General features: G+C 38.9%; 3 protein-coding genes across 5 annotated transcripts; all 3 read right to left on the reverse strand.

The window, feature by feature from the left end:
• Positions 1–1,016: 1,016 nt before the first annotated feature.
• On the reverse strand, positions 1,017–13,151 carry hnf4g (hepatocyte nuclear factor 4, gamma). Of its 3 annotated transcripts, none has more exons than XM_085762935.1 (11): positions 12,935–13,151; positions 7,172–7,337; positions 6,794–6,888; positions 5,991–6,097; positions 5,719–5,868; positions 5,417–5,504; positions 4,457–4,609; positions 3,625–3,674; positions 3,276–3,462; positions 2,319–2,438; positions 1,017–1,806 (listed from the first exon to the last, which is right to left on the reverse strand). In XM_085762935.1, the coding sequence occupies exons 1-11, from the start codon at positions 12,963–12,965 to the stop codon at positions 1,682–1,684; spliced, it is 1,272 nt and encodes a 423-aa protein (XP_085619061.1). In that variant the 5' UTR covers positions 12,966–13,151; the 3' UTR covers positions 1,017–1,681. The 3 variants fall into 3 exon arrangements, with proteins under 3 accessions (XP_085619061.1, XP_085619060.1, XP_085619059.1); XM_085762934.1 differs by lacking the exon at positions 12,935–13,151 and adding an exon at positions 9,125–9,401; XM_085762933.1 differs by lacking the exon at positions 12,935–13,151 and adding an exon at positions 9,119–9,341.
• A 229-nt stretch (positions 13,152–13,380) lies between these two features.
• gpr141 (G protein-coupled receptor 141) lies at positions 13,381–15,667 on the reverse strand. The gene is made up of 2 exons (XM_085762936.1): positions 15,362–15,667; positions 13,381–14,816 (listed from the first exon to the last, which is right to left on the reverse strand). The coding sequence occupies exon 2, from the start codon at positions 14,813–14,815 to the stop codon at positions 13,877–13,879; it is 939 nt and encodes a 312-aa protein (XP_085619062.1). The 5' UTR covers position 14,816; positions 15,362–15,667; the 3' UTR covers positions 13,381–13,876.
• Positions 15,668–17,104: 1,437 nt separating this feature from the next.
• Positions 17,105–27,374, reverse strand: pign (phosphatidylinositol glycan anchor biosynthesis, class N). Its single transcript, XM_085763628.1, has 29 exons — positions 26,790–27,374; positions 26,187–26,438; positions 25,878–25,999; positions 25,627–25,725; positions 25,272–25,378; positions 24,949–25,073; positions 24,693–24,823; positions 24,460–24,579; positions 24,247–24,287; positions 24,062–24,121; positions 23,773–23,865; positions 23,582–23,637; positions 23,123–23,201; positions 22,622–22,804; positions 22,369–22,508; positions 21,875–21,974; positions 21,621–21,713; positions 20,941–21,032; positions 20,327–20,432; positions 20,135–20,243; positions 19,867–19,969; positions 19,662–19,764; positions 19,047–19,133; positions 18,898–18,953; positions 18,549–18,624; positions 18,384–18,457; positions 18,250–18,292; positions 18,056–18,108; positions 17,105–17,896 (listed from the first exon to the last, which is right to left on the reverse strand). Exons 2-29 carry the CDS (start codon positions 26,411–26,413, stop codon positions 17,773–17,775), a joined length of 2,802 nt encoding a protein of 933 aa, XP_085619754.1. The 5' UTR covers positions 26,414–26,438; positions 26,790–27,374; the 3' UTR covers positions 17,105–17,772.
• Positions 27,375–27,468: the final 94 nt, after the last annotated feature.

Here is a 27,468-nt window from a genome sequence, read left to right on the forward strand (position 1 = left end):
GAAAATGATTATGCGTGGATGGACATAAACAAAATCACAGATTTAGAAGTACAGTTGGCCCCATTACAGCTCAGTTTGATCTTAAATGACAGTTTTACATTCTAGTTTGGCTTTAGGGTTTGTCCCAGAGTATGTTTTCTCAGATGGACAGAGGGGGAAACTAGTTTGATTTTAGATGAGCAGCATCATCCGGCAGTGCGGTCTCAATAGCTTGCCAATAAAGCTTTGGATACAAACTGTATATCCCCAACCAATGGAACTGTTGGGGGGCATGATGACTTCCATGAAGGAAGTAATGGAGAAAAAAGTCAATTTTACTTTTCCTCTTTTAGCAAATATCTACTAAAATTATATTGTTGGGGCTGCAACAACAGATAAATTGGAAATGAATCATTTTTTCGATCTTACATTTTGTTTACTTTTCCCTATTTCAAAAGCAGGAAAATGAATGAATGAATGCACTCTCATTTCACAGGGTGTACTGATGCATATAAGGAAGTAGTCCGTTCACAGCCGGTGCTGTATTTTCTCTCTACAGTAAGAGGGTGCTACTGTACCATATGGTTAATCCACATTGAGCCATTCATTTTCAATACAGTACTCAGGAGTTCCACAAAATTGCAGTTTAATCAATTTATAAATGAAAAAGTTTACATGTTATCAATACAAACCAAATACAAAAAAATACACATATAACTCATGATATCGGATAAAGCAGGACAGTTGATTGAGTATCCAAATATTTGCATAATTTTGACTACAGTATATACAGCACAATATTAAAATAATTTATCCACAAAAATTTAGTATTTACAGGTTATTTTGAAATTTCATATATCTTCTTACTGTGAAGACCTTGTCCACAAACTATATATACCCCTTATATCATATTTCAGTTGTATGTGCTATTGTATAAGTTATATATATTCATGGCTCAGTACTAAATACAATAGGTATATATTTTCCAGTAAAGATGCGTAAAAATAGTTTATTACATATGCACAATTTGATATGAGTTTTGAAGTAAAAAAAAATGAAAAATCAAATCAAGAGTATTCAATTTTCATGTGATGGCCAGCTGTAATTTGTTTTCTATTGCTGTTTCCACTGGTAATTTTGATTCGATGGTATTTTGCACATTTACACATTATCAGAAATTCCTATTTGATATGCACAGGTGATGAACTGCACTCAAAGAACCAAAAAAGACTGATGACATTTTCTGCACATCTGTGTCCAATCAAGCAAAAAGATTATTCAATAAAACTTACAATTTAGATTTAACTGCCTTCGTGTTCACTCTTACATGCTCTGAATCTTATTGTGTTAAAACTGGGTGAGTGAATACTGAATTGAAAACCAGTACATTAGATTAGGGTGACCACAAAAAAAAGGAAATGCATGTATAATTTGCCAAACCCTGCTGTGGCGTTCAGATCAGATCGCTTGATTCAAAACTGGCATACTGAAGTGTGAAAGTGATGCACATGGCAGGCTTTAATCATACCTTTGTTGCTGTTGCATCCCCACCAGTCGTCACAGCGAGGAGACCTGGGGTAAAGTCTAAGCTCAGACCCTGGACAGATATTGCTTTCACAAGTTTTATGAATGACTGAGATGATAAATAAAGGGCAAGTAAGCTGATCCCATGTCAGCTACTTTGACAGAGTACTGGGAGAAGTCAGGGGTCTGTCTGTGAGGGAGGAGAGGGGCTGGCTGGAGGACAAAGAGGCTGTGGAAAGTGTTTATACATCTCTGGGGCAGCAGGGCCCTGTGGGGGCGATGGGATGGGAGTGTCTGGAGAGGCTGCAGAAAAGGCAGGCAGAGACAGTGAGACATTTAATTTGACTTTTTGATAATAAAAATGATTTTGTTTGAAAAGAAAAAGTAATTTTAATATATATTTATAGTCTGTAAAATGCATCTACAGTGGCCCAAAGGAAATGGTACATATATAGTTGCTCCTTTATAGATGCAGTTCCCATCAGTCTTGTGTGGCCATTAGTTGGTGTAATATTGCCAAATGCATTTTTTATTTTAAAATGAAAGCACAGAATACGGCCAGTGCTCATCAAGTCTTTGATTCATTTATTTTAATGGGTTCTTTCACATTCAGGATGCCTGTTTGGATGACTATTTAGTTTCATCTGCTAATGGAAATGCACCTGGCACTTACTTTTGTGACATTATATGAGAAGGAACAAATCAAACATCAACTTTTGCTCTGATGTTTGCGTGTAGACAACTGGCCTGTATGAGTGGATGTAGTTTGTGTGATTGCATGCGTGCCTCGCAGTTGTCAAGCATGCGGTTCTTACCTATTTGCAGAGTGTGAGTGATAGGCATGGTGCCGATGACCAGTGTGTGTCCAGTCATAGGGTCTTGGGCCAGCTGGGTGTGTGCTGGGTGGTGCAGGTGTGTGGGCTCTGATGTTTGGCCTGAACACATAAAACAGTGAATAGTTAATCAACTAAGCAGATGTTCCTCTAGAAATTCTCAAGGACACAGATTTCTTCCAATGTCCAATCAGACCAAAAATAGATATGTGTGTGTTTTTCTCAAAGCATCAACACATTTTGGAGCTTTTAATTACTTTAGTGAGATGAGTTTTTCAAATTTATGCAGATAACAGATTTGATTTCAATCTGTACGTACAAAAGTGTATTGATGTTTGCCTGTTCTGGATAGTAACAGTGTTAGGCCTCCATGATTTCATTTAAAATGACTAAGAAATCTATGTAAGCAGTTCTGTAACATGCTCAACAAATGTGCATCAGTCATGTCAGTCACATGACAAACCAATGGGTCAATGCCTTTTACCATCTCTTTGATATAGAGAGAGGTCATGTCATTTGATTGTCTTAATTATTTAATTGTTAAAAGTTTGATAGTTACTCAGTTCCAAAGTGATTTAAATTTTGTTTTAAATGTAATAGAGTATAATGGCAAACAATTACTTATTACCTTATATCCAAATTGCATTTATTGTCATCTGTCATTGTCCTATTTAGAATATATTTGTATACATAGTTCAAATAATGTGGTGCTATCCGCCTGCAAAATCTTGATTGCTTGTTTGTTTTTTGTCTACCACATGTACTTATACAGCCAGGAAAACTTTGCTGAGCATGTACTGCACACTTCATTGCTTTACCTTGTGCAGCTCCACACAAATACCACTGAGGAGTCCCTCTGGCACATTTGGTGGTCTAACTGAAGGTCACTCTATTTTTCTCTCTGCAGGTTTACAACCACAGACATGGGCCCAGTCTCACCTCCCAGCAGCATCTCGTGCAGCAGGTTGTCTATCTTGGCCAGGCCACAGAGCTTAATGAACTGGAGGTGTTCGATCATCTGCCAGGTGATACTCTGCAGGGTGGGCAACAGGAGCAGCAGCTCGCCGAAACGACCCCTGGAGTCATACTGACGGTCATTAATGTAGTCTTCCAGACTCATCTGAACCTGCACACACACACACACACACACACACAAACACACACAATTTAAGTCTCCATCAGTGTTAGCAAACTGTCTTTAATTCTTTAAGTTGACTGGTATATTGATGATAATTGTGTCAGTGTACAAAATGCTCAGTGGTATTAAAGCTTGGATGCTGTGACCTACCTGCAGACGCATGGCCTTGATCTTTGAGGGGTCCCGCAAAGACTTTGCATCTGCAGATTGGGAGGCAAAAGGATGGATGTGGGGGAGAGTGAAGGTGGAATGGGTGAGGAAGGGTTGGAGGAAGCAATTGAAGGACAGGGAGGGGAAGGGAAAAAAATAAACAGACAGATCAGGGATGGAGCTGAAGATATGAGTGGAACTGATGGAATGATTATGGACATACTGGAGTATGAAGGCAAAATGAGGGGATTTACCGGAGGGGAGAGAAAACGGGGGCGAGGATAGGAATGGAGGGATTTTGTTGTAACTTTGAGGGGAAATGTAACCAGATGGATGTAATAGGTTGGGATTGGGATAGATATGGCAAAGGGCACCAGCCAAAAATATTTTACATATAAATTGATTACCCTCTTACAAGCAAGACATTTATATCATTCATGTATCATTTAGTTAAGTTAACAGTTGTTAATTAATAAGTCTTGCAAATGATGTGGTGATAAATCCATAGGACTTTACATTTTATCAACCGCAGTAATCATAATACATGATTGGCTGTCATAAAGTCTGTGTTGAAGTTAGTATCAGCTATAATTTCCAGAATGTCATCCCAATCTTACAAATAATTTCCTAAACCTAAAGAATTAGTGCTCTAGATTGTTAAAACAAAATACCAGATCCACCATTTCACTAACAATCAGTTCACAATCGAAATGACATGCACAGACAATGTTCCTGGATGGAGAAGCAAAGGTGAGCTGGAAAATAGGGTAAAGAGGAATAAAGAGGTTACTAGCATTTGTTATTGCCTTTACCTCACTACTTTTTTTATTACCTGGGTCAAAGAAGACGATGGCCTTGAGCGCTGCATACTCATTGTCGTCTATTTGAATATTCTGAAAGGGCTGGACCAGCTCATCAAGCACCCGATTTGCTACCCTACATATCTCAGGTTCAGCGGTGTTTCTGTGTATCACGCAGCCATTACCTGTGGGCATAGAGAATATTGGTCAGTATACACTGTAATCATTGTTGTTCATTTACAGCATGATTTCAACAGTATTAACAGTTACTGTTACTGTAATACAAACAAAAATCTGTTAAATTATGCTCCATTGACCGTTTTTACTACTGACTACTGACTATTGACTATTGGCTGACTGTTGGGTGGTATTCCACATTCAAAATTTGGATCAGAATTTGAGTGCTGAAGAAGAAGATTTTCTTTCCTGTAACTTGCTGCTTCTTCAAATCGGTGTACAGTAAGTGTGGTTGTTTTTCTAAGACGTATCATCACGTACATACAGTAACTGCATTTTTTTGTTGATTACAGCCAGTACTCAAGTTGTAAAAACTAACACAGGTGTGTTGAAAGGGAGAGACAGGTATGTGGGTGTGTAAGGGGAGGAGTGTTTTTGTGTACTTGTGAGGAAGGGTGAGGGGAATAGTTTTAGCCTTGAGAATAAGATAAGTTGAATCTTGTAGACTTTTGTTAAGCCTATAGAGTTTCAACCAAGGTTATGGTGTAGGGGTGTGGGGATGGTCCAATGCTGAATACGTGCGTGTTGAATGCGAGCAGTTAACAGATTTACCTACAGTACAGTGTTGGCACATGCCCCAGTAATGAGTAATGTTGTTTACAAGGGACAATTTTGAAGTCATAAAGAAAGAAACAGAAAGCTTTAGTTAATCATTCTCAGCTAACACAACATTTGATCAGTCTCTTCACTTCAGTGCTGAAGCACCTTATTGCACCACGTATAAATAAGATGTCATTCCAGTGGTCAGTTTGTACCTAAAAGCAGGACGTCCTTGAATAGCATCGACCTTTTGGCAACCCCGAGCAAGAGGTGTTCACCTGCATGAGCCCTGAGCAAGCTCACCTGGAGACAAAGACACACACACCCACACCCACAGTTGAATCCAAAACACAATCAATGCAACAATGCCTCCCCATTTGCCCTAACATGAATCACACAGGGGGCATTTATGTAGTGTAGTATACCGTATTTAGTGCACTGTAAGATCAACATCAAAAAAGCAAGAGAATGACTTGCTTAATCACAGATTACCCATCATGCACTGCAGCTCAGTTACCTGGTCATCCAGTGGAAGTTCCCCAAAGGTGGGAATATATTTGGCCCATTCCACCAACACCAATAACTGTTGTCTCATCGAATCACATACATCCCCGACGGTGGCTGACTTCTGCTCTGAAATGTCTTCTACTACAACTTGAGGAGTGATCTGAAGCAGATAACAGTTTCCTCACATTACATTTACATTACATTTTCTCATGCGTCAGCAGTTTAGTCAAGTCAAATGATGCGCTGACTCAAAATAGGAAATTCTCATGGGTTGATTGTCACCTGTTGGGACAGTGATTCTGCTTGGGCCAGAATGGTAATGGTTGGCAGGTCTTGGGAGTCGGGAATACTTCTGCGTGAGCTGATCCGATCTCTCTCATTCTGTACGGCTAAAATCAAACAGCCAAAGTTACGTTGTGTGTGAAATATGAGGGAATGTCAAAAAGAACAGGAAAGAGAAAGAACTTCATGTACTTTCCTTATAATATGAATTAATTGACTGTTTCCCTGTCCCATTCACCATGTTGTTTTCAAGAAGTGCCTTAGGTTGGGTTGTAGTTTGTTGGCAGAAACAAAGACAGCGCACTCTACAGCAGTTAATATTTAGAAAAATAACTATAGAGCCTGGCATCAGCAGCAGGAGTCAAACGTTAACCAGTTGCAATCCAGAACAACATGTTTGAATAACACATGATTAGGTGTCATAAAGCTCTGTGCCAAGGTTATACCCCTCATAAATACACACGCTAAGTAATCACCTCTTTTATGACCGAGCCAATTTCAGCCATCTTGAAACAGCTTTCAAATTCTTTCCTTCAGTGTCACTAGTTTCAAGTCTGTGCCTTCTGCTGCTGGCTGGCAAAAATAGAAATAAGATATGCTGAATGTATATTTATTTACAGATTACTGACTGTATATAATGTCTTCATCCAAAAATAACAACATATGCCCCAGAAATTGTACCCTTTCTATTTTATTTCAGCTTCAGTGCTGAGGAAAATGCAACATTTTTGGTTGTGAGTGGTAACAACTCTGCACTCTCTACTTTCTGCCTTATTCGAGGGACAGGAGGAAAGTTCCCTCACCTTCTTTTTTCATGCCAGCTCTGAAGCATTTGTTGAGTCTGCAGTAACGACACTGGTTCCTCTTATCTTTATCCACAATGCACTGCCTGCTGAACCTACATGTGATGAATACACAATCATAGGTTTACACAGCAAGACACATGATGACAGTGTACTGTAACATACCATAATGCCCTGCAATGTGATGACTAGATTGAAAAGTAAGTTATCAGTACTTTCTGTTTGAATATCTGCACATGATGATGAGCATACACACACACACACACATGTACATACTACTTAGGTCTGTATAGCATGTCTAAATGTAAATGTAGAATTTGCATAAATGTTTTGTGTTATTTTATGTGTGCTCATGCTGTATGTTTTTGCTTTCTTTACCTGCAAGTGTAGACGTGGTTCTTGCGTATGGAGCGTCTGAAGAAGCCTTTACAGCCGTCACAGCTGGAGGCTCCATAATGTTTCCCTGTGGCTTTGTCGCCACAGATTGCACAGTTGCTGCTGACCCCGTCTGGACCGGGCAGGCTCTGCTCCGTTGGCATGCTGTCTGAAACACACAAAGACAATGACGCAGGTAAACACACACATACACATATATAGTATATAAATAGAGATAAAATCATGCACAATTTGGTATAGACATAAATACTTAAACAAACAGGAACAACGTGTTACAGTAAACATCCAGAAATTGTTCAGTGTGGTCTGTATCTGACAGCACCAGACCTCACTGCTCACTGTCTGATGTATTTGACGCACAATGTGGTTAATTCTATGATATAAAGTCTGTAAAGTATAAAGTTGCTTGCAGCTGATTCATCCCCCATCATCCAAGTCAGATCTTCAGGTTGTTATATCATGCAACGCAATGTGTCTTTTGATAGTAGCTTTGGCAGGACAGCAAATTTGGAAGGTTTTTTCTTTTTCCAAATAGCTGTCAATTACTGCATGAAACCTCACTGTTTGAAGAATACAGTATATTCAAAAACCATATTGTCAAAACTGACAATAGCCACAGTTAAGGTCTACCCTTTTGAAGCAGTATGTACATCCTTCCTAGGAGAATGTTTTAATAGGAAGTACATTATAACTGAATAGGTTGCAGAGCTTTACAGTATGTACATACATTGCAGATCCTCACTGCAGTTTGTTTAACATACTGTAGTCATTTGCAGGTTTCATTTACAGATTACATTACAGTGTGTGGATCTATATAATTTTAATCAGGAACAATAATATATGGCTGTTCAGTTGCCATGCACATAAACATTATTGTCAATGCCTTTATTTTTTATTGTTGTCGTTTCGTTATCATTCTTATCATAGTCATCATGATTGCAATCATTATCAGCGGCATCATCACCATGTTCAAAACCTCAGTCATCATCACTATCTGTATATTTATTGCTCAGTCAAAGTTAGCCAAGCAGAACACAACAGGAACATGGCATGTGCAATAAGAACTTGGTGCATCAACAGACACATTTACATCCCACCTACCCACAACGCGCGGGGGAAGTTCCTGAGTAAAAAGGCATGTCAAAGTGTCCGCTTTCTGCTCACACTGAGGTGACATCAGAGTTTCACTGAGCTGAATGCATGCTCTTCTATATCTTTATGGCACAAAAAAGTGCACTTCTGGTCTAAACTTCATTAAACTTCATTGTGATTCCACACTTTAACAACCTCTGCCCAGCCCTTTTCTTTCCTTCACAGCCATACAGTAGATTTCCATATTAGCATCACACAAGCAACAGGCAGGTTGCCAGCATTTCCTACAATTAGCATTAACAGACAAGTGGATATACGCACTACTAGTCAGCATCAAAATGTCAGGAGTTCCCGCATCACTTGGTCTAGACTTAACATGTCATGTAAAAACTAACCACCAGTGATTTCCATTGCAAAAAAAAAATTGATTTGCCTTCAGCTGGTCTCACTTCATCTTTATTTTCTATTTTCTTACATACTAGCTCGCCCCCTCATCCAGTTATGGGGTAGTGATCCACCCAACCCCCTTCAGCAAAGAGGCCTTTCTTTCTGTGGTGTAATTGTAGTGAAGTCCCATATGGGCAAAGAAACAAATAATAAAAATACTGGTTTAATTTATATAGTGATATTTTGACCTTAATTTCAATGTATTTTAGCAGGCAGGTCACTCCACTACTCCAACATCCCTGTGCATCAATTGATCTAGGCCCCAATACAGTTGGATGTGTGTGTGCATCTATTCCTATGTGTGTATGTTCATGTAGTTTAAAGGTACATATCTTATTTTTGTTTTCTGCATCTTCTTTATGTGTGAGTATCTGATCTGCATGCACTTACACTTACCTCCTCCTCCACAGAGCACCTCTGCATTCTCAAAGCCCAGTGTGCTGTATGATGGATCCAGGCCTTCACAGTAGTTGGCTACTTCCATATCTAACAGAGATTTACTCTGAGGAGCAGGAGGATACTTCATTCCTGTTTCAACCCAGTGTTCCTCAAACCCTCCTCTTCTTTTCTCTTCTATTCTCTTCCCAGTTCACCCTTAAATCTCTCCCTCTCCCTATCTTCTTGCCTCTGCTTCATCTAATTCGGACATGACAAGGGAGATCCCTGGCATAAAAGATCTATAATCCCATCTGATTGGGTGGGAAAAGAAAGAGGGGAGGAGCTGTGGCCAAGACTTCTCACTTTATTACACATTACTTATCTGTCCTTCTCCCTCACACTTATCACTAGGATGGATAGATAGCAGTGAAGGAGTAATTTCCCTTCTCCCCCTCTGTCCCGTTTTCTTTCTCCTTCTCTCTCTCTCTCTCTCTCTCTTTCTCTCTCTTTTTTACCATGAGATCGATTTTATAAGATTTTGAATGACAGTTTACTCTTTATGTGCATGTGAACAAGCTTTGTGCGCTTGTATCTGCATACGTATGTGTGTGGGGGGTTGTTTTTATATAGACATTTACATCTGTGTGTATGTGTGTGTGTGTGTGTGTCCCTCTCAGGCTCCCTAATCTAATCAATAGTGGAGTAATGGCACCACCACCTCAGCAGATATAATCTATAAAGACATGAAGTGAAGTGGAAAACACTGATAACTTCCATTAGCTCTTCCACAAACACACTTCTAGGGCTTACATCCCAAGCCTTTGTCCATAAAACGTAATTCTACATATCTCCAAACTAACTGGCCATACCGTAACCATGCCAAATGACATTCAACTTGTTTACATTATACTTTTGTTAATTCAATGCGATATTTATATTGTCACAAACATATTTTCCATCTTTGCTGTACTATTTGAATGTTTATTGTAGTTATACATCTATGAAACCGGAGAAGGTATTGTGCTGTTGTTGTCTTTGTACTGCAGCTTGAAATTAATGAGGATTTTCAGTCAGGATTATACAATTAGGAACTGTAAGACAATCAAAAAAGAGGGGAAGTGGAAGTTGCCATTTTGTAAGTAACAGGCCATTCAAATAATTCATGACACTTGATTCAGCTATAATACTTTAAACAACAGGCAGGTTTTTCCCATGTATGTAGAAGAGAATCACACAACATCAAATGTGGAAATCAAAACCAAAAGTTTTACAGTTGGCAGTGAGCTGTCTCCTGTTCCAAGACAGGAATGCCATAAACACCATAAATCTGTTAAAATGTCCCCACCCACTCATTTTACATCAAGAGTTTCACTGTGCTCAATCTTACTGTGTGGCTTAAAGTTAATCTGTTTGGGGTATTTGTTAGAGAGGGCTGTAAATGATAAGAGGCAGTATTACAGGAGATTTGATGCTCTACACCAGTAATGAGTGCTCCACTAAGAAAAGCATACAGTATATGAAGCAGGCAAATTACTGCTGTAGGTGCAGTAAATCAGAATGCCATCATCACCACACGGCTTTGTCTGTTTTAGGCCATAGAGCATTTAGTTTCCAGTTGCAGTGTTACAGACTTGAGCTATTGTACAGGGGTTAAGAGATGGTAACGAGAGAGAGAGAGAGAGAGAGAGAGAGAGAGAGAGAGACGTGATAGAGTTTACATTTTAACTAGGCAGTGAGATCTGACCTCCTGACTCATCAGGTTTGTTGAGAGTGAAGAATTTACTCTTCGAAGTCACGTTCACAATCATGTAAAAAGCCAAAGGACTGACACAGAGCACTCCAGCATGAGGGTACTACTGTAGATTCAATTAAGTTATGACAATACAGCATGTACTACATGTGAGTAGCTTCCTAAGAGACTTTCTTGTGATTTAGAAATAAATATTAAGAAAGATCCATTCTGCTTTGAGGCTTAGAGATGAGCACAATATCAGAAAGAATTCTGTGTAAGATGAAAAGTAAAAATCTGCTGGACTACCTATCTATTGGTGAACAGGTTAAGAGCTTTAAAAAGCTCTTTTCACCCCATCCTCGCACCACTGAGTGCAAGGACAACAAGCAGAGGAATTCATGTCTTTATTAGTATAATCACAAGTGCCTTTTATCACTTTCGCCCTACATTTTGAACACTTGTGACAACCCACACCCTCCTTTTTACAGGTTTGGATTGAGATACCATACTCCAAACACTGAAGCTCTTTAGAAAAGCAGAAAATATGTTCATTTGAGCTACTAATTTTGCTCACTTCACTAATCTACTGAAACATATTCAACCACAATGTAGAAGCTTACAAATTATAAAATGGTCAAAAACATGTCAATGGCTTTTTTATACAGTAGTAACGTTAAAATAATAAAACATTATTATGACTTCTTCAGCAGAAAGTCAAGCAGGACGTAACTGCCAAACCGTATGTCCGCCTAGCAACCGAAAGCTCTTTGCTGCCATAAAAGCCCTTGCTAAGAGGCTATCTCTGTGTGAACTGGCCATAATAGAGTCTCCTCTATTTGGATTAGATGTTTTAATAGTTGCAGATGATCATCAGCCTCCCTGACAATAGCGAATGATATTTCCTGATATCTGGGCAATAGCAAAAACAAAAAAACAAATTGTTCTGAAGTATAATGTAAAACTGTCCAAAGATCATCATTATTGCTGTATTTGTTTGACTTGTTGCTGTGTTGTTCAGTTCTTCAACCACTGTTACGAGGCAGAGTTTGTGTAATTCAATAAGGAATTAAATATTCAACACTTTACAACACACAGCAGATGGTTTTCTTCAGCTTAAGTGTTACACACAGTAAAATTTCCCAACCACTTCCTGAGAAAGGTCCCTGACTGACATACTACTTAATTTTCCCTGCAGATGCCACCACTTAATGAAAAGTCTTACAGTCTTTTTTGGTCAGTAACATTAGCACCATTAAATGGAGAGAATTTACTAGTGTGATTTTCTCCAGCTAAAGCAAAGCCTACTGTATGTGTCTTCAGACTGGAAAGAGTATACACAGGCTAAACTTAGATCGGTACAATTTGAGGAAGTCCAACACAACATCACACTACAGCCTCGATAATCAGTCAGATCTCTGCCTCACACTCTCAACAACACTTCATCAACTTCACCAGTCAAGATTTGACTTTTCCTGATTCCTGTTTTTTATTATTATTATTTATTTCATGTACTTTCGGTGGCAGTATTGTGCAGTGGTGGCTAGGTACTACCACCTTCCTGCTTAGCAATATGTTGCTCTCTAATACTGTCCTTGTTACAGATAACAACTAACAACTTCTTACAGAATGTGAAATGGGTTATCACATGATCTTTACAGCACAGCATGCATGATAAATCCACTCTCTCTTATCTATTTTTTGTTTTTTTGTTTTTTTTTTACTAAATATTGTCCGCGGAAAGAGTGGGGATAACAATATCTCAGTAAACTCACATCAAAACACACACACATACACAGAAAATAAAACAGACTTGAGCAAGCACAATACAGTAGGCTATATCTCATAGAATCAAAGAGCACACCCTTTCATGGATACAAGACATGTAGCAGTGGTTGAAGTGTGTGTGAACAGAGCCTATTATCATGAAGATAAAACCACATGATTTAGCAGAACATGTCACCAAACTTCCTAGAGAAACTATTAGACGTAAGCTTCACTTCCTCCACAAAAACAACAGCATCGCTCCTGATTCTCGTGTCCAGTGAGGATGTTTGATATTTCTACACAGTAAATGTCACGGGAGACTTTTGACTTACCTGTGTTCCTCTTTCTGCCTGGGATGTGCATTTATCCAGGTGTACTCCGGTAGTGAGAAGCCCCTCAGTGCGACATTAGCCTAAAGTGACACTGACAATGGGAAAATGGTAAAAGTGTTCAACAAAATTAAAGGGGAAGGTTAAAGAGCTGAGCGGCTTATAATTCATGGAGCAACACATTGGATGGCGCCACCATAGCCCAGCCATTAGATCGATTTACTAAACAAACTCAAACTAGGGTGGGGATGTTAAACAGTAACCCAGTGCCATAAACCAAAAGGAAAAGGATCACCAGGTGTGTGTGTGTGTGTGTGTGTGTGTGTGTGTGTGTGTGTGTGTGTGTGTGTGTGTGTCAGCCAGGGCCTCTAACACCCCCTCTTAGGGCAGAAGGTAAGAGCTCCAAGAGGCTTAAGGTAATGTTTCACAAAATAATGGTGAAAAAGTAATGATTTTAGACATTTATTTCTCTTCTCAGCAACAAAGCTGCACACTTCAGCCATGCACATAGGGGTTAAATGTTAGCAAACACAGTATAAATACACACTTCCTCATGATACCAAACCAATAAAATTGAAGTAACCTTACAAATACATTCCAAATGTAAAGCTTTAAGCCTGTGTAGTATATACAAAGAGCAATAAATGACAGGAGTTCTTATTATGTAATTCATTTTGCGTAAACATAGAGTTTAGGGAAAAAAACAGTAGTCCACTGAGGTAGACAGAGCTCCACATACTCTCTACCACACTGACATGGTTAAAATAGAAGAATAAAAGAAACAAAAAGAAAACATAATCTATATATAAAATTGAATTTCAAATGTGCATTTTATGTTGATCCATGTTATGGGGCTGCACCCCAAGTTTGACAAGCAACAAAGAACAGTTCAAGTTACAAAATAGGGTAAAAAAAAAAAAAAAAAAAAAATCCTCTTCACCCCCCTCACAAACAAAAAATCTTTCCCAAGAAAGCGCACGTGTACCAGGTTCTCCTCCCCATGAAAGTGAGCATGTCCAAACAGTTAAATGTGGTCAGACTCAGAAACACCTCGTTGATGTCCTGTAGGTGGCCGACATTTTCCAAGTAGTAGAGTCGAAACATGTGGTAGGGGACGAAGCAGACCACCATGATGAGGGCAAAGCACAAGCTCTTCAGCTGAGCCCCGAATTCCTGCTGAGAGGTGCATCCCTGATGCTTCCTGTATAACACCCTCAGGACATTGGCTTGCAGGGCTGTCAGCACAATGGCCACTACTATGATCAGTGTGCTTATGATGTAATTGAAGACTCTGGCACCAGTATCATTTATGCTGGGGCCAAATTTGAAGCAAACAGTTTCATTTGTTGAGGCATTTTTGCCATAGGAAAAATGTATGATGCAAGGGACCAAGATAAGAACCACGGTCCACACCACAGCGCTCACCACCAGTGCATGAATCCTCTGGAAGGAGGCCAGCCCCCCAGCGTGGTAGTAGAACGTCATCAGGCGTGTAATGAGGATGATCACATAGAAGAGAAAGGACATGTACATGTGGATGTGGATCATGCCGCTGATCACTTTACACCACTCGTAGCCCAGGTTCCAGTTCTGAGTCACATAATAGTAAATCCTAAAGGGCACAGTGATGAGAAAGATGAAGTGGGCAAAGATGAGGTTGAGGACAGCGATTGAGGTGCTTGATGTGGAGCTGGACTTCAAGATGTGCATCATCACGCTCAGGCTGATGGTACCAGTAACCAGAACCACACAGTAGATGGCCAGGAGAGCTGTGCTGTACTCATTATTAGCAGCATCACTTGGAGAAGATGTGGTTACAGAGTCTGAGATGCTTGTGGAGCCTGTGTTTGTGGATAGCACGGTCTGAGCTGTCGTGGTATTCATCCTAAATAGGGAAAAAACGGAAGCAAGAGAGGGAAGAGAGTGTATCAGATACAAGTGAGTGAGAGAAAAGGGGAGAAATGAAAGAACGGTTTAAAAATGTGTTAATTCAAATTAAAAAACACACAGAACACAATAGAGAAAAGACAGAGAAAGAGAAAGTAGGCTACATGACAGTGAAACTTGGCTGATATGACTTATTTTTGACTCTTACAGACTACATTGCTAATTACATACTGTATGTTAGAGACACTACTGTGCCCTCTGTTGTTTATTACAGTATCTAGATCAAAATGTTTTTTGGTGATGAATATCTTACAGTAGTTAAAATTTTTTAAGAGTTCTCAGTTCTAATCAGGAAACAGTGCTAAAAAATAAACAGCTGTGCACCAAATACTTTAGTCGGTCAAAGTGAATTGAAAACTTGCAGCATTTATAGTGTGTTACAGGTAAAGGCGTTCACAGTTTAATCATTACAAAGAGAGCAACACTGCTCTAGAAACTTCATGAGTGAAGACAAAACCAGAGTTTATAAGTAAACTTACTTACCTTTCAGAAGAAGAAGCTGCTGAGTGCTCTCGCGTGTGAAGTAAGAAGAAATGATGTTGTCTACATCACATTACATTACACCGTTTAGGCAATAGTCAAGTTTTCACAAAACGCCAATGAGCATGAGAAAAGTGTTCTGTAGGAGACTAACAATGTGTGTGTGTGGGTCTATTGCTGTCTGAATGCTGGTGTTCTCTGGGTGTGTGTGTGTGTGAGTGTGTGTGTGTGTCTGTATGAGAAGTGGAAATATGTGCCAAGTTAAGGTTTCAGTAATTTAATGTATTTATGGATGTGTGTGTGTGTGTGTGTGTGTGTGTGTGTGTGCTGTCGGAAACCACAGTCCAGTTTTGCATATTGTGTGTGTGTGTTTGTGTGTCTCTGTTCGCCTGCATGCATCTACGTACCAGGAACAAGAGGCTATTGCACACACATGTCAGTACAACCACAGAGCTCACAGCTTCCTCCTTCTGGTCTCCTTTCCACAAATGGCCGTTATTGTGCATCCACAGTATAACTACAAACCACTGGAGAGTGATGCGGGACTGTATATTGAGTGAACGTGTGTTGATTAGAGAAAAGTGGTTGTTGGGCGCACAATGACCTGTGCATTTTTGGCTTATGCGGTTTTACCATTATACAGTACATTACTCTTTGCATATAGTTCATTATGACTGAGCAGAATAATAAAAAAAAATCATTTTTTAAAATCTTATTTCTGAAAATCGATGATCAACAGATGTCATTGGCTTTGCACTTTACATTCAACATCATTTACTTAACAATAGAGGAAGTAAGAGAGGATGTGGTGATGCTGGTTGTTGTTGTTGACTGATGTGTTAAACTTTTTCTCAGTCATGTTAGTAGGCTTCTCAAATCATCCAAAGAGTTAGCGTATTTCTCAGAACAATTTGCACAAAAAGGACAATGTCATGACCTGCACAATCCGCAGGAGCCTATGACTTGCACCTTAGTCATTTTCTCAAAAATAAAATAATAATGAGTGAGCCTGACTACACTGAAAATACAGACCCCAAAGTAAAAATGCAACAGAAGTCAGGATGTCAGATCAGTTCAACAAATTTGATTTCAACTGTGACTCTGCATTAGCGACAGTATAAATAACGTGTCATCATAGCTCAGCTTCTTCAGTTTGAGGGTTGTCTCTAATAAGGAACTGATGGAACATGGCAAAAGTTATGTCCCAGCCTTAAGAAGCAGGAGAGAAACTTTCAAAACAATAATCCCAAATGCACTGGTATTAAAAAAAAAAGAAAGAAAAGGACCCGGCCAAGTGTGTCGCTTGATTTAAATCCAATAAAACACTGTTGAAGTACTTTCAAAGAGCAACTGAGAAGACCCTTTTGTTAAGAATGGCAGAGCACAAACCCACAGATCTGCTGGGATCATCCATGCCCAGGAGGATCAAATATCTAAAAAAGAAAACAATGGAACCTTATGAACAGACTTTTGTTGCAGTTGATTCTTTAATGTGGACCTGTCATTATAGTTTAATTAGTCAAATTAATTGAATTAATTCCTTTGCTTCTTTAGCCAAGAATAAATCAAACTTCAGTTGAGAGAATGTGCAATTAGATAACATTTTAGTGACAACCACCATGGGTATATTCAATTTTATTTTTTATTTAATGTCTCTTCATGAACATTCATGTTTCCATTCCACTGCTTCAGTTTGATTAGTACATACAAAGTCACCAGAAATTAAATAAGATCCCTTCGTCCTGCAAACAAGGATATGTTTTAGGCAGCTTTATAGGAAGTAGTGTTACACAGTTAACCAGTTATCAAGTTACGCTTCTTTGGTGGATCATAAATCAGCACTGCTGGCAAAGACATGGTTCACAGTCAAATATTCAAGTACTCTGAGTCAGTTCATCAATGATTAATGTAAAAACAATGTAAGTGTACAAAAGCATACAGTGCAAACACTACAGAGAAAAAGTCTTAGGCCACTCTGCGACATGTTCTATCAAACACATCTATTGAAGCTGTACGAGTTGATTAATTATTTATGACAACATATTGTAACAATGACGTCAAAACAAACAAAAATTAGACGGAACTCATATTTCTAAACCAGAAGTAAAATTCTTGGTGTGCCATTTTTCGCAGGTAGTCATGTGGGAAATTCTTTGAAGAAAGAGTTCGAAGAAAATCATAACTTCCTAAATAATAAGAGGATACAAAAAGAGCGTTGAGCAAAGTGATGCAAAACCTTTGTACTGTACTATATCTCATACTTAGTACTAATATCCCATATATTATATAAATAAACTATAAATACTATAAAACCAATGTCAAATGAAAAGTACCCCACCCCCCTAAAAAAAAACAAAAAACAGAGAGAAAAAGGTCAATGACACCATTAAATACACATGCAACCACATGTTTGTTTAGGGGAAGTGCAATTTGGGTTTTCTCCACAGGACCAGTCTTTGTGTCGTGAGTATGTGTGTGACCACACTTAGCAGCATCAGGAAGATGGTCATTGACATCACTATCACATAGTGGCTAATGCTGTAGGAGACATAAGAAAGAAGTTTATTAAAACTAGTTCAAGTTCAAGTGCATTTGTTTCAGACAGCAAAAGGCAGAGGAGTGAGTGTGTGTGTGTGTGTAGATGTGATTCAGGTTATTGATTAAGACTTGAAACCATATACTTTTTAGTTAACTTACCTTGTGCCAATGTCCAACCAGCTGCCGTAGTCTTGCACCAGGAAGAAAAAGTGCTGAGGAAAGGAAGAGTGATGTAAAGTTAATTATTGCCAGAGGTGTGCATTCAGTCTACTCTAACAGAAAAAGGTAGGGCAAAAAGTCCTCCAATCCACCATTCAAATAGCACTTTGAAAACCTGACAAGAAATGCCTCACCAGAGCCATTAAGTCAGAGATGACCAGGACTATTAGGAACAAACTGAAAGAGAAGAATATACAAAATTGTGTACAATCTGACAGATTGAAATTCACTCTTCTTTTGGCAAAGTGTCTGTTTAAAAGATTTTTACCTTCTTGACGAAAGCTGCGTTGCAACCTGGATGGTCTCAAATGTGCACATTACTATTATGAATGGAATGATAACCTGGAAGAACACAGGTTTAATTAATAAGTACAGGAAATGTAACCCATTTACTGTATGCTGTATATATACAGATTATGCACTAATATGGTACCTTCCACATCATTAGGCCTCCCATGATGAAGGGGTTGAAGACAGTCAGGAAACAATAAACTGATGCTGGGTCAAAACTGAGTTAAAAGAAGAAATAGAGGAAGTGACTGTACACAACTTCATCAGAAGTGTCAAACTCCTTAATCATGCAGAAACAAACAAACTGTCTAGGGGATATCAATTTCTTGGTTACTCTAGTGTTTCACAGAAAAGACTAACCTACTGTGCATGGTGCAATTTAAAAAGATTAAGTAAAAGGAAAAAGCTCACATTACACAAGAGACAAGCTGGTCTAAACAATGCAAGTAAAACCAAGACAGTATGAGACAAACACTCACACACATACATACCTGTTAATGGAGGCGATGTTCCCTGTGCCAAAGAAGGCTGTTATTATAAAAAACACCTGAAGAGAGCGTATGGTTAAGGAAGGAACTAATACAACACTGGACCCGTCATAATGCTAATATCACCATTGCAAACACTCTGACAAGGATACAAAAAAATAAGATCTTCTGATGTCATCCAGCTTCAATTGTCGAATCTTGGCAATGTCAATGTTTGCAGAGAAATCAATAGTGGAGAGCTGAAAGATAGAAAGAAAAAACACACACACACACATATGGCAACAATCAAAAACAAAGCAATGATTTCAGACCTTATGTACATTAGGTAGAGCTTCATGTAAACCCACCTCAAGATCATAGTAAGTTAACATATGTAAATAATTGTCTTGTTTGCTTGGTTAAACCATTTGCAGATAGTAAGTAAATACATTTTAACTCTGCAATGCTTCAGGCCATATCGAAGTATATATTTGCATAGCATATGTACAGATGTGACATCAGCCTAGAAGAGCTGATAAACACATACGATACATGTTTTAAAATGTGGTTTTTCCTGATCACAGCTAGAAATTAAGATGAGTGGCTTTAGCATTATAAGTAATTAAATTAGTGAACTCTGCTTTGAGATCCAGTGTGTGCATACAGTAGCAAAAAGTGAGATTCAAATATATACAAGCCTTGAAATATCATATGTCTCTTATTTTTATGGAATTTACGCTGCTCTACAAAATCTTGCAAGTTTGGAAACAATCACATGGGAGTTCTACCTCTTGTCTGCCAGAGACACCCTGAGCAAGCATGGCTTCCTGCTCAATGTTGATCCACACAAACATCAACCAAGATAACACCGGGGGAAACAAGGCCTCTGACCTAGGTGGGAGAAGGTATGCACATTAGAAATGTGATGATTTGAAGTGTTGGTGCAGCTGCTTGATGTGTGTGTGTGTTTGTGTGTGTATTATCATGTCTTACCCAGTGCTGAGCAGTAGGTAGGTGGCTGTGAGAGAGAGGAATATGCTAAGGAGGCGATGGAAAAGACGTGTGGAGCTCAACAATGGAACCAGCATGGAAGATCCTGAGAAAAGAAAAAGAAGAAGTGCTTGGCCTTACACTGCAGTCCAGGATTTTGCATTTAAAATAATTTGATTTATATCTTAAATATCTGATCAATATTTCTAAATTGAACATAAGAAATATGATTTTATATGTCTTAATCTCTCCAGGAGGCTCATGTACCTACCTAATGTGGTCCAGCTGATGATCTGATTAACAAGCGGCAGGCCCTGTTTCTGCTGCAGACTGGAGTGTGTGAGGGATGGCACGTATGCACACACTGCCACATGGAGCATCTGTTGAGTTTGACAGGTAATCCTTTATTTTTAGAAAATTTGAGTAACACAGTTGCAAAAAACGCGGCGTGCACTGTAGTTACCTGGGCAACAAACTGCTGACTGTCACCGAGATGCAGCAGCGTTCTTTGTCGTGATGACCAGAGGTAACAAAGTGACGTGAAGAGAGTGAGCAGACCAGCACAGGCTCTGAGCAAATAAACAGAATAGCATTATCTTATTATTATAGACTCATTTAATTATTTGTTTATTTAACAGGGACAGTGCACGTTTCTCAGCCGTAGTTATCATAGCATACAAGTACTCAGGCAAAAAGATGCAGCTATTAATTACTATAGCACTCTATCTAAATGTAGTTCTGTATCTCCCACTCCTGTAAACAAATGTCACACCATTAGTTATTTAAAGGATAACTACACCAGCTTTGCATATTCAGGTTGTTTGTTACAATAAGCCTTGTTTAGATTTTGAATATAGTTGAATTGTGTATCACTGGGTGAAGGTTTGTTAGGCCTGGGACTACTGTATAACGCTGGTGATGTCCCAGATTGGTCAAATTTCCCCACTTTGTGATGGCACTGAATCTTTCGTGAGTATACACACATAAATGATTTATTTGTAAATGGCTGACCTGAATCTGGCTTTTGAGGTTCAGTAAACTATCTGATAAAGTGAAGCAAATAGAGGAAGCACTCACACCAGATGAATGTTGGGCTCTCTACCCACAACTGGCATCAGAGGGAACAGAGCCAAAAATAGGCAGCCCAGAAACCAGCTCAAAGAGCGAAACTACACGGGGGAGACAAAGACAGTGAGTTCATCGTTAGTGACTGGACAAATCACAATTTAATCTGATAGTAAAATGACGTATATGAGTGAAAGGTCAAAAAAGGAGAAAGTTACATAACAACAAAATGTAATCGTTTTGTTTATGTCATGTCTCGTGTTTAGTCAAGGTGATGATCAACCTTTCTGTGGCCTGCTTATTGGTGCCAACAGATTTACTTTAAATACTTTAAATGCAGTTGAAGACCAGTTGAAAAGAATATGTGGTATTTTATCATGTGGTGCATTTTTCAAGGCTGCTCTATGAACTTTTTATTATTATTTTTGTTTGTTTGTTTTAAAAGTTGATTTGTTTTGACTATTACAGGAATTTGCCTCTGTGCTTAAAGGAATTTCCATAATATTTTCCCAAAGTTACTGGAAGCACACCATTCGCCTTTTCACCTTTTTCAACTGTTGATATTAAAATATTCAAATACTGTGACATTTCCTGGCATGTTTGCTTGTCACGTTTTTGTATATATGACACTTTCTCAATGTGTGTATTATCCATTATTGAAGCATTGGAGCCATGACCCATGACACAGTTACCTTGGCCTTGTCGAAAAGTCCTGACAGGAAGGGCCAGAGAGAGAGCACAACCAGGCCCACACTCAGCATGGCGCGATAGAAGAAACTCACCACCTGGGGGCAGCAAAGGAGAACAGATATCATCATGGCTGTATCTAACTTCATACTACACATGGTAAGCCCTATACATTGAGAACAATATATGATGTGTACTGTGTTATAAGTAATGCTGTATACCTAATAACTGTACATCAGAAGACGTTAAAGACACCTACCAGTAGCTCGATTCCAAAGGCCACCAGCACAAAATAGCCAAAACATTTCCATAATGGAAGCGAAGGAGCAGACTGAATCAAATCTGTTAGTGTCCCAGACCTAAAATAGATCATTAAAGAGATTATTTTTCCTGCTCTAACACTGAAAAAATAAAGACAACATTGTTTTATCTGTTCACAGAGGAGAATCATGAATGGATCCAACATGAAAGGATCAAAGATGTAATTAACACCTCGCCACAGCTGTGATAGACATGCATTAACAAGTGCGTGTGTGCTAAATTAGAGCCACCAAAAAGTGCTATATTCATTGATTGCTGTGTGGTCTCATTGATGTCCTTTGATATTTGCCCACATCCTTTATGTGAGGGTGGTCTCTGAGAATAACATGGCACAAGGCACCATACATGTTTATAATTATATTGTAATGTGCGTGCAAAGACATCATTTTCATTCATTTATTTGACATTTTCCTCAATGTGTGAACTACTCACTCTTTAAGGACAGAGTACCACACAGGAACAGGCAGCAGGCAGTAAATGTAGTAGGTGGGAGGGCTCCTTTGGATAAGTAGGAACGCAGTGATCACCGCTGCCACACACATACACAGCCTCAGCAGAGTATGGTTCGGATTCTGTAAATGCACACACACGAGAAACTCAACAAGACAATAAAAATTCATAAGTATGTTTTGGTGGAAGAAATCCAGAAAGGCAAAGAAACAGGGATTATAGTGTATTCCCTGACCTGTTGGAGGACACTGGGATGTCTGTTGAGGCTGGCATGAGTCTTCAGTATAACTAAAATAACATATGAGGTCCAGCCTACAAATCCCAGTACCACACTGCAACCCAGGAAGAACCTGTCATAGGTGTGGTAGTAAACCAGTCCCTCCAGGGAATGGGATATTAGAGACTGGCACAGAGAGATCTGAGATAAGAAACAGATCATGGGAAATGCTTTAAAAAACAATTTTCTTCAGCAAGGAGTATAAAGTGCAAAAAAAAAACTAACTGTATGCACTAATGTAGACAGCATTAACCACAGTAATCAGGACATCTTTACATAATATTAATTTTCATGATAAATGTGTATATATGTAAATTGCAGGTGCAAACACCAGTTTAAACCATTTAAGTATCCAAAAAAACAAATCTAAATCTAAATCACTGTGAATGAGTTAGATGCTTGTACAGACACTAATAAGACTATAGTGTAAGACAGGACTGTGTTTTCCCTGATACTCACAGCATCCTCATACTTCTCCAGCTGAATCAGTATTCTGGCCTTGCGGATGAAGTCTGCTTGTTTTGATTCAGTCAGTAGTCTGTGAAGAGAAAAAAGCAAAGCGATAAAAATGAGCATGTGAAATTGCATTTAAATGTGGTCTTAAATACAATGACTAGAAGTTTTACTTGGATTCATACCCACAAAACACAAAGGATAATATAAGCAATGCATCAACCCACTTCATATTTGCATAGACCAATAACAGAATAATTTGAAAATAAATTCTTTCGATTCTTTTCTCCGTCATTGCCGTCTGGTTAATGTCCTTGCTTTGAATCTGCTCCCCCCCGCACTTCATACATAATATGACAGGAGTGTGACACAATGAAAAGTAAACTCACATTATTAACACTTCAAATATTATTCTACACATTATTCTTTTTCAGTACAAGTCATGAATTCACTTGTTGTACTTACTGGTAAGGGGTGAAGAGAAAAGACAAGGTTGTCTCCTTCTTCTGGGTCATTTTCATCTACAAGAAATATAGATGTGTATATAGAGCTCAGCCATCAATCACCATACATTGAGAAAACCAAATTACTTTTACCCTCAATGTGCATCAGCATAATACATCATTTAAAATGGTATGGTGTATTAAGACACTTACCTTGAACTGCTCTAGGACTTGAATAGCATTAGTGTACATGCTCTCTGCTTTGAACAGGTCGCTGTTGTTGAGGTAGAGAAGAGGTAGCACACCCTGAGAAGACACAAATAGTCGTAAGTAATATTCATAGAAGGAATTGTTTGATGAACAAATGTGAACTCACAATTTCTATTCATTCACTTTTTTTCACAGCCTCTGAAATCTACAGCATTTTTACATTTTCTACAACTTTATAAATTAAATAAATTAATACAATATAAGACTCTGCCTAGATTATCTCTGAACTTACAACTGAGTTGACAGGAATGGGTACACCAATGAGGGAAGCCATGAGGGGAGCAATGTCAGCCTGCAGAAAACAACATGGAGAGATATGACTTTACTACCCATTGTTTCATTACTACTCTCATGCACTCTACATGTAGTGACAAGTGATTAATAATTGTTACTGTAGTATAAGACCCTGGGTCTTACCTGGCTCACATCAACCCTACGGAGGTGCTCCAGTTTCCAATCTGAGAGAGACAGTAGGGATTACATTAAGGAAAGAATCATATAGTATTCATTTTTAAAAGAGCACCTTTGTAGTTTTTTTAAGCAAAATATCACTTTGCCATAAATATTCCCCAAAATTATTAGTTGTTCACATTTAAATAAGCAGTGGTGAGCATAATGTAAGTGTAGCACCTTGGAGGTATCTGTCGTCATATGGTTGGGGTTCAGTGACTCTCTGTGCATTATGAACTCCAGCTCCCCACACCAGTAAAGGTGTGAGAGTCTCAGAGGGATGGCCTGCGCCGTGGGAACCTAGAGACATATGGATGAAAAAAAACAAGTACAAATGCAAAGATTAATGTGCAATCCAAAAATAGGTGTGTTTTATTTTCTCAAATTGCAGATGGTAAAAAAAAGCATCTTACCCCAGTTTGTCATGCCATGGTCAGAGGTGAACACATAAGCTGTTCTTCCATCATAGCCAAAGAAGTCTTCAACAAGAGACACCAGCTCCGCTACACCACTGTCTACAACACCAATATTGTCTAGGTACTCCCTAAAATACAAGATATCAATACTGTTTTAAAAATATGTTCATGTCATTTTCCGTTATGTACTGTAGACTGCAATCTCATTTAATATATTGGCAACAAGAGGCCTTAAAAGTATGCTGTCTCTTACTGTGACATTGGTCTGTGAGCATGTCCGTTTGTGTCAATGCCCAAAAGGTGTAGGAAGAAGACATTCTTATCTTCGAGCAGACTGTCCCTCAGACTTGAGTTTGACTCAGCTGACTGAAAGAATGACTGTTTTGGAAAGAAAAACAATGGTTAGATTTGTTCAGGAAAGTAATAGCCTCCATGACCAAACAAGTCTGATATTATTGTATATTAACCTAGTTTATGTGTCATAGATCTGATTCAGAGACAGTTCAAGCCTAAAGAAACCATTTCTGAACAAAAATGTGCAAAACATCATTATTGTTTGTATTTCTACTACAGTACTTTGACTTGAGTGAACACCCAGCTATCCAGCCTGGAGGCATCGGTGGAGGCAAAGTCCTCCTCCACTGCTGGGTATGTGTGGGTGTAAACATGATCTCCACTGGCACCTACAAGACAGATATAAGGACATGAGAATTTATTGGAAGCGATTTTGAAGAGGTTATGAAATATCAAAATATCTAAGGATGTGAAAATGTGAAAAAAAGTGACTTGATAAAACTTGATGTATTTGAGTTTTGATTTTGACAGACTTTATCTGTGACCTTCTGTTTGTATTGATCATGCTTGTGTGATTGTCTGTTTGCATGTGTGTGTGTGTGTGTGCAAGAGTGGGCACATGTGCAAGCCTGTGTACCTTTGGCAAACATAGGAAGAATATCAGGGCTGCCCCAGCACCAGGTGTGTCTGCTCTCATTGAACACTGAGTCAAACTCTACAGGATTCTCCTTCCAGCCTGAAAATGCACACACACGAAAAGGTCAATGGACATGCAGTTGCAACCACACACATACACACAACAATAGTGAGAGCAAAACATTCCCACTCATTCATCTCTCGCCTAGATTTTTGTACTGGAATCATCAACATGCACAAATGCACACCTACCTTTAGCAACAGCACTAACATCCTCATAGAAGCCAGCGATGAGAGCAACATGTCCAGGCCGAGACTCAGTGGGCACGCGTGTATGTGACACACCCCAGGTGCCCCTCTCCTCAATCACACTCCTGATATTGGGGAAAAACACACAGACATGCATACACAGACATCAGTTACCCAGTATGATAACAGTATATACACAAACAAAAGCATACACACAAAAACTCAATGCAAATATGCATACTGCTTCCAGCTCTGTACTACAGTAATTAACACACATCCAAATACATCAAATTGAAAATGCAATTTCACAACCTCAGATACGGTGCCCTGGATGAGCCATTAGGATGTAAGGTGAAGAAACTGTCTGCCCTGAGACCATCAGCTACCACCAACACCAGTCTGGAGGCAGGGGGTGCCAGCAACGTAGCCTGGGGTGTCATGCCATGGACCAGGGGTGAGGTGAAGTAGATGTCAAAGATAGAAAGGAAGAAGACCACGTGGACTGTCAGACCGACCACGAAGAAGGTGATCATCCGCATTTTAAGGATCAACACCACGCTGCGTCTGTAAAACAATCAGACTTGGCTCAATTGAAACAGCATTTAGATGAAACAAGGTGGGAATTAGAAAATATGATAAGTTATACATGCAAACAATTATATTAGGACTAGGATGCAAAGTTTCAGCATACTATATTATAGAGTCAGTGTGTGCTAGGATAGGAGTGCTTAAGGGCCTAATAATCCCTCTGTCACCATATGCTATCTGTCAATAAGCAAAAATAATGACTTCAAATTGTTTCCAATAGATTCCAATGGTAACCATTGCGCCAGTAGACTATCAGTATTTAAATATGTTCACAAGAGAGTGGTTCAGAAAATTAACTGCATCTTAAGACCATGAAATGAGTCTTACCTCTATGAAGTGTATGAAGAATCTGACACTGTGACACTGTGTCGCTGATGAATGAATGGGCGAGCAGAAGTATCTACTATCATTTCAACAGCTCACCTGTTACATACACTGATTTAGCTTCCATTTATCTTCGTACATAACCTGTTATATATAAACAGATCCCGACAGATTAAGGCCTTGTTGTTCGAAACGAGATCAACGTAATCTTTAGGTGCGCGCTTTTACAAAACCAACTGTCTCTCTTTTAAGAAGATTAGTTCAAGAAATTCAGGCACCATGAGCATCAACTTCCTTGTTGTGACTGACGTTTTACGTTTACGTATCTACTTTGCTGTTGCATTGTGGGTAATGTAGTTAAAAATATTTATCTCCCAGGGAGCTTTATTTTAGATTTTACCTCTCTTGAAGAGCTTTGGTTTTTATAACCTTATTATTTTTCATTGCAGAGCAGTTTTATTGGGAACGGTAATTTCATAGCTTTTTGTTCTTTGACAATATATTAGCTAGTAAAGGTGATATGTTGTCAAATGTGCCCTGCCCAATTTTCCTTTCTGTATCCAGGATCCAATCATTTCCTAGTATCCCAAGAAAGAGGCGGGCTTTCACGATAACGTCAGGAAAATTGGACCAATCAGAGCTTCGCATTCTTTCCTGTTGTCAAAGCTACCTACCGAAGCTT

Source organism: Trachurus japonicus, chromosome 20, assembly GCF_045865225.1.
Source record: "Trachurus japonicus isolate A0001 chromosome 20, Traja_1.0".
Taxonomy (NCBI): Eukaryota; Metazoa; Chordata; class Actinopteri; order Carangiformes; family Carangidae; genus Trachurus; species Trachurus japonicus.

What these genes read in the sequence shown, in the direction of transcription:
- hnf4g (XM_085762933.1), bottom strand. Translation starts at nt 9,254, where the DNA reads ATGAAGTATCCTCCTGCTCCTCAGAGTAAATCTCTGTTAGATATGGAA. An exon ending in AGCTGGCATGAAAAAAGAAG is followed by an intron (nt 6,098 to 6,793) that starts GTGAGGGAACTT and finishes GTTTGATTTTAG; the next exon opens with CCGTACAGAATGAGAGAGAT. An exon ending in CAAGGACGTCCTGCTTTTAG is followed by an intron (nt 4,610 to 5,416) that starts GTACAAACTGAC and finishes CTATGCCCACAG; the next exon opens with GTAATGGCTGCGTGATACAC.
- gpr141 (XM_085762936.1), bottom strand. Translation starts at nt 14,815, where the DNA reads ATGAATACCACGACAGCTCAGACCGTGCTATCCACAAACACAGGCTCC.
- pign (XM_085763628.1), bottom strand. Translation starts at nt 26,413, where the DNA reads ATGCGGATGATCACCTTCTTCGTGGTCGGTCTGACAGTCCACGTGGTC. An exon ending in CCTTTGGAATCGAGCTACTG is followed by an intron (nt 21,714 to 21,874) that starts GTAGGTGTCTTT and finishes TGCTGCCCCCAG; the next exon opens with GTGGTGAGTTTCTTCTATCG. An exon ending in GTGTCTCTGGCAGACAAGAG is followed by an intron (nt 19,134 to 19,661) that starts GTAGAACTCCCA and finishes TCTATCTTTCAG; the next exon opens with CTCTCCACTATTGATTTCTC.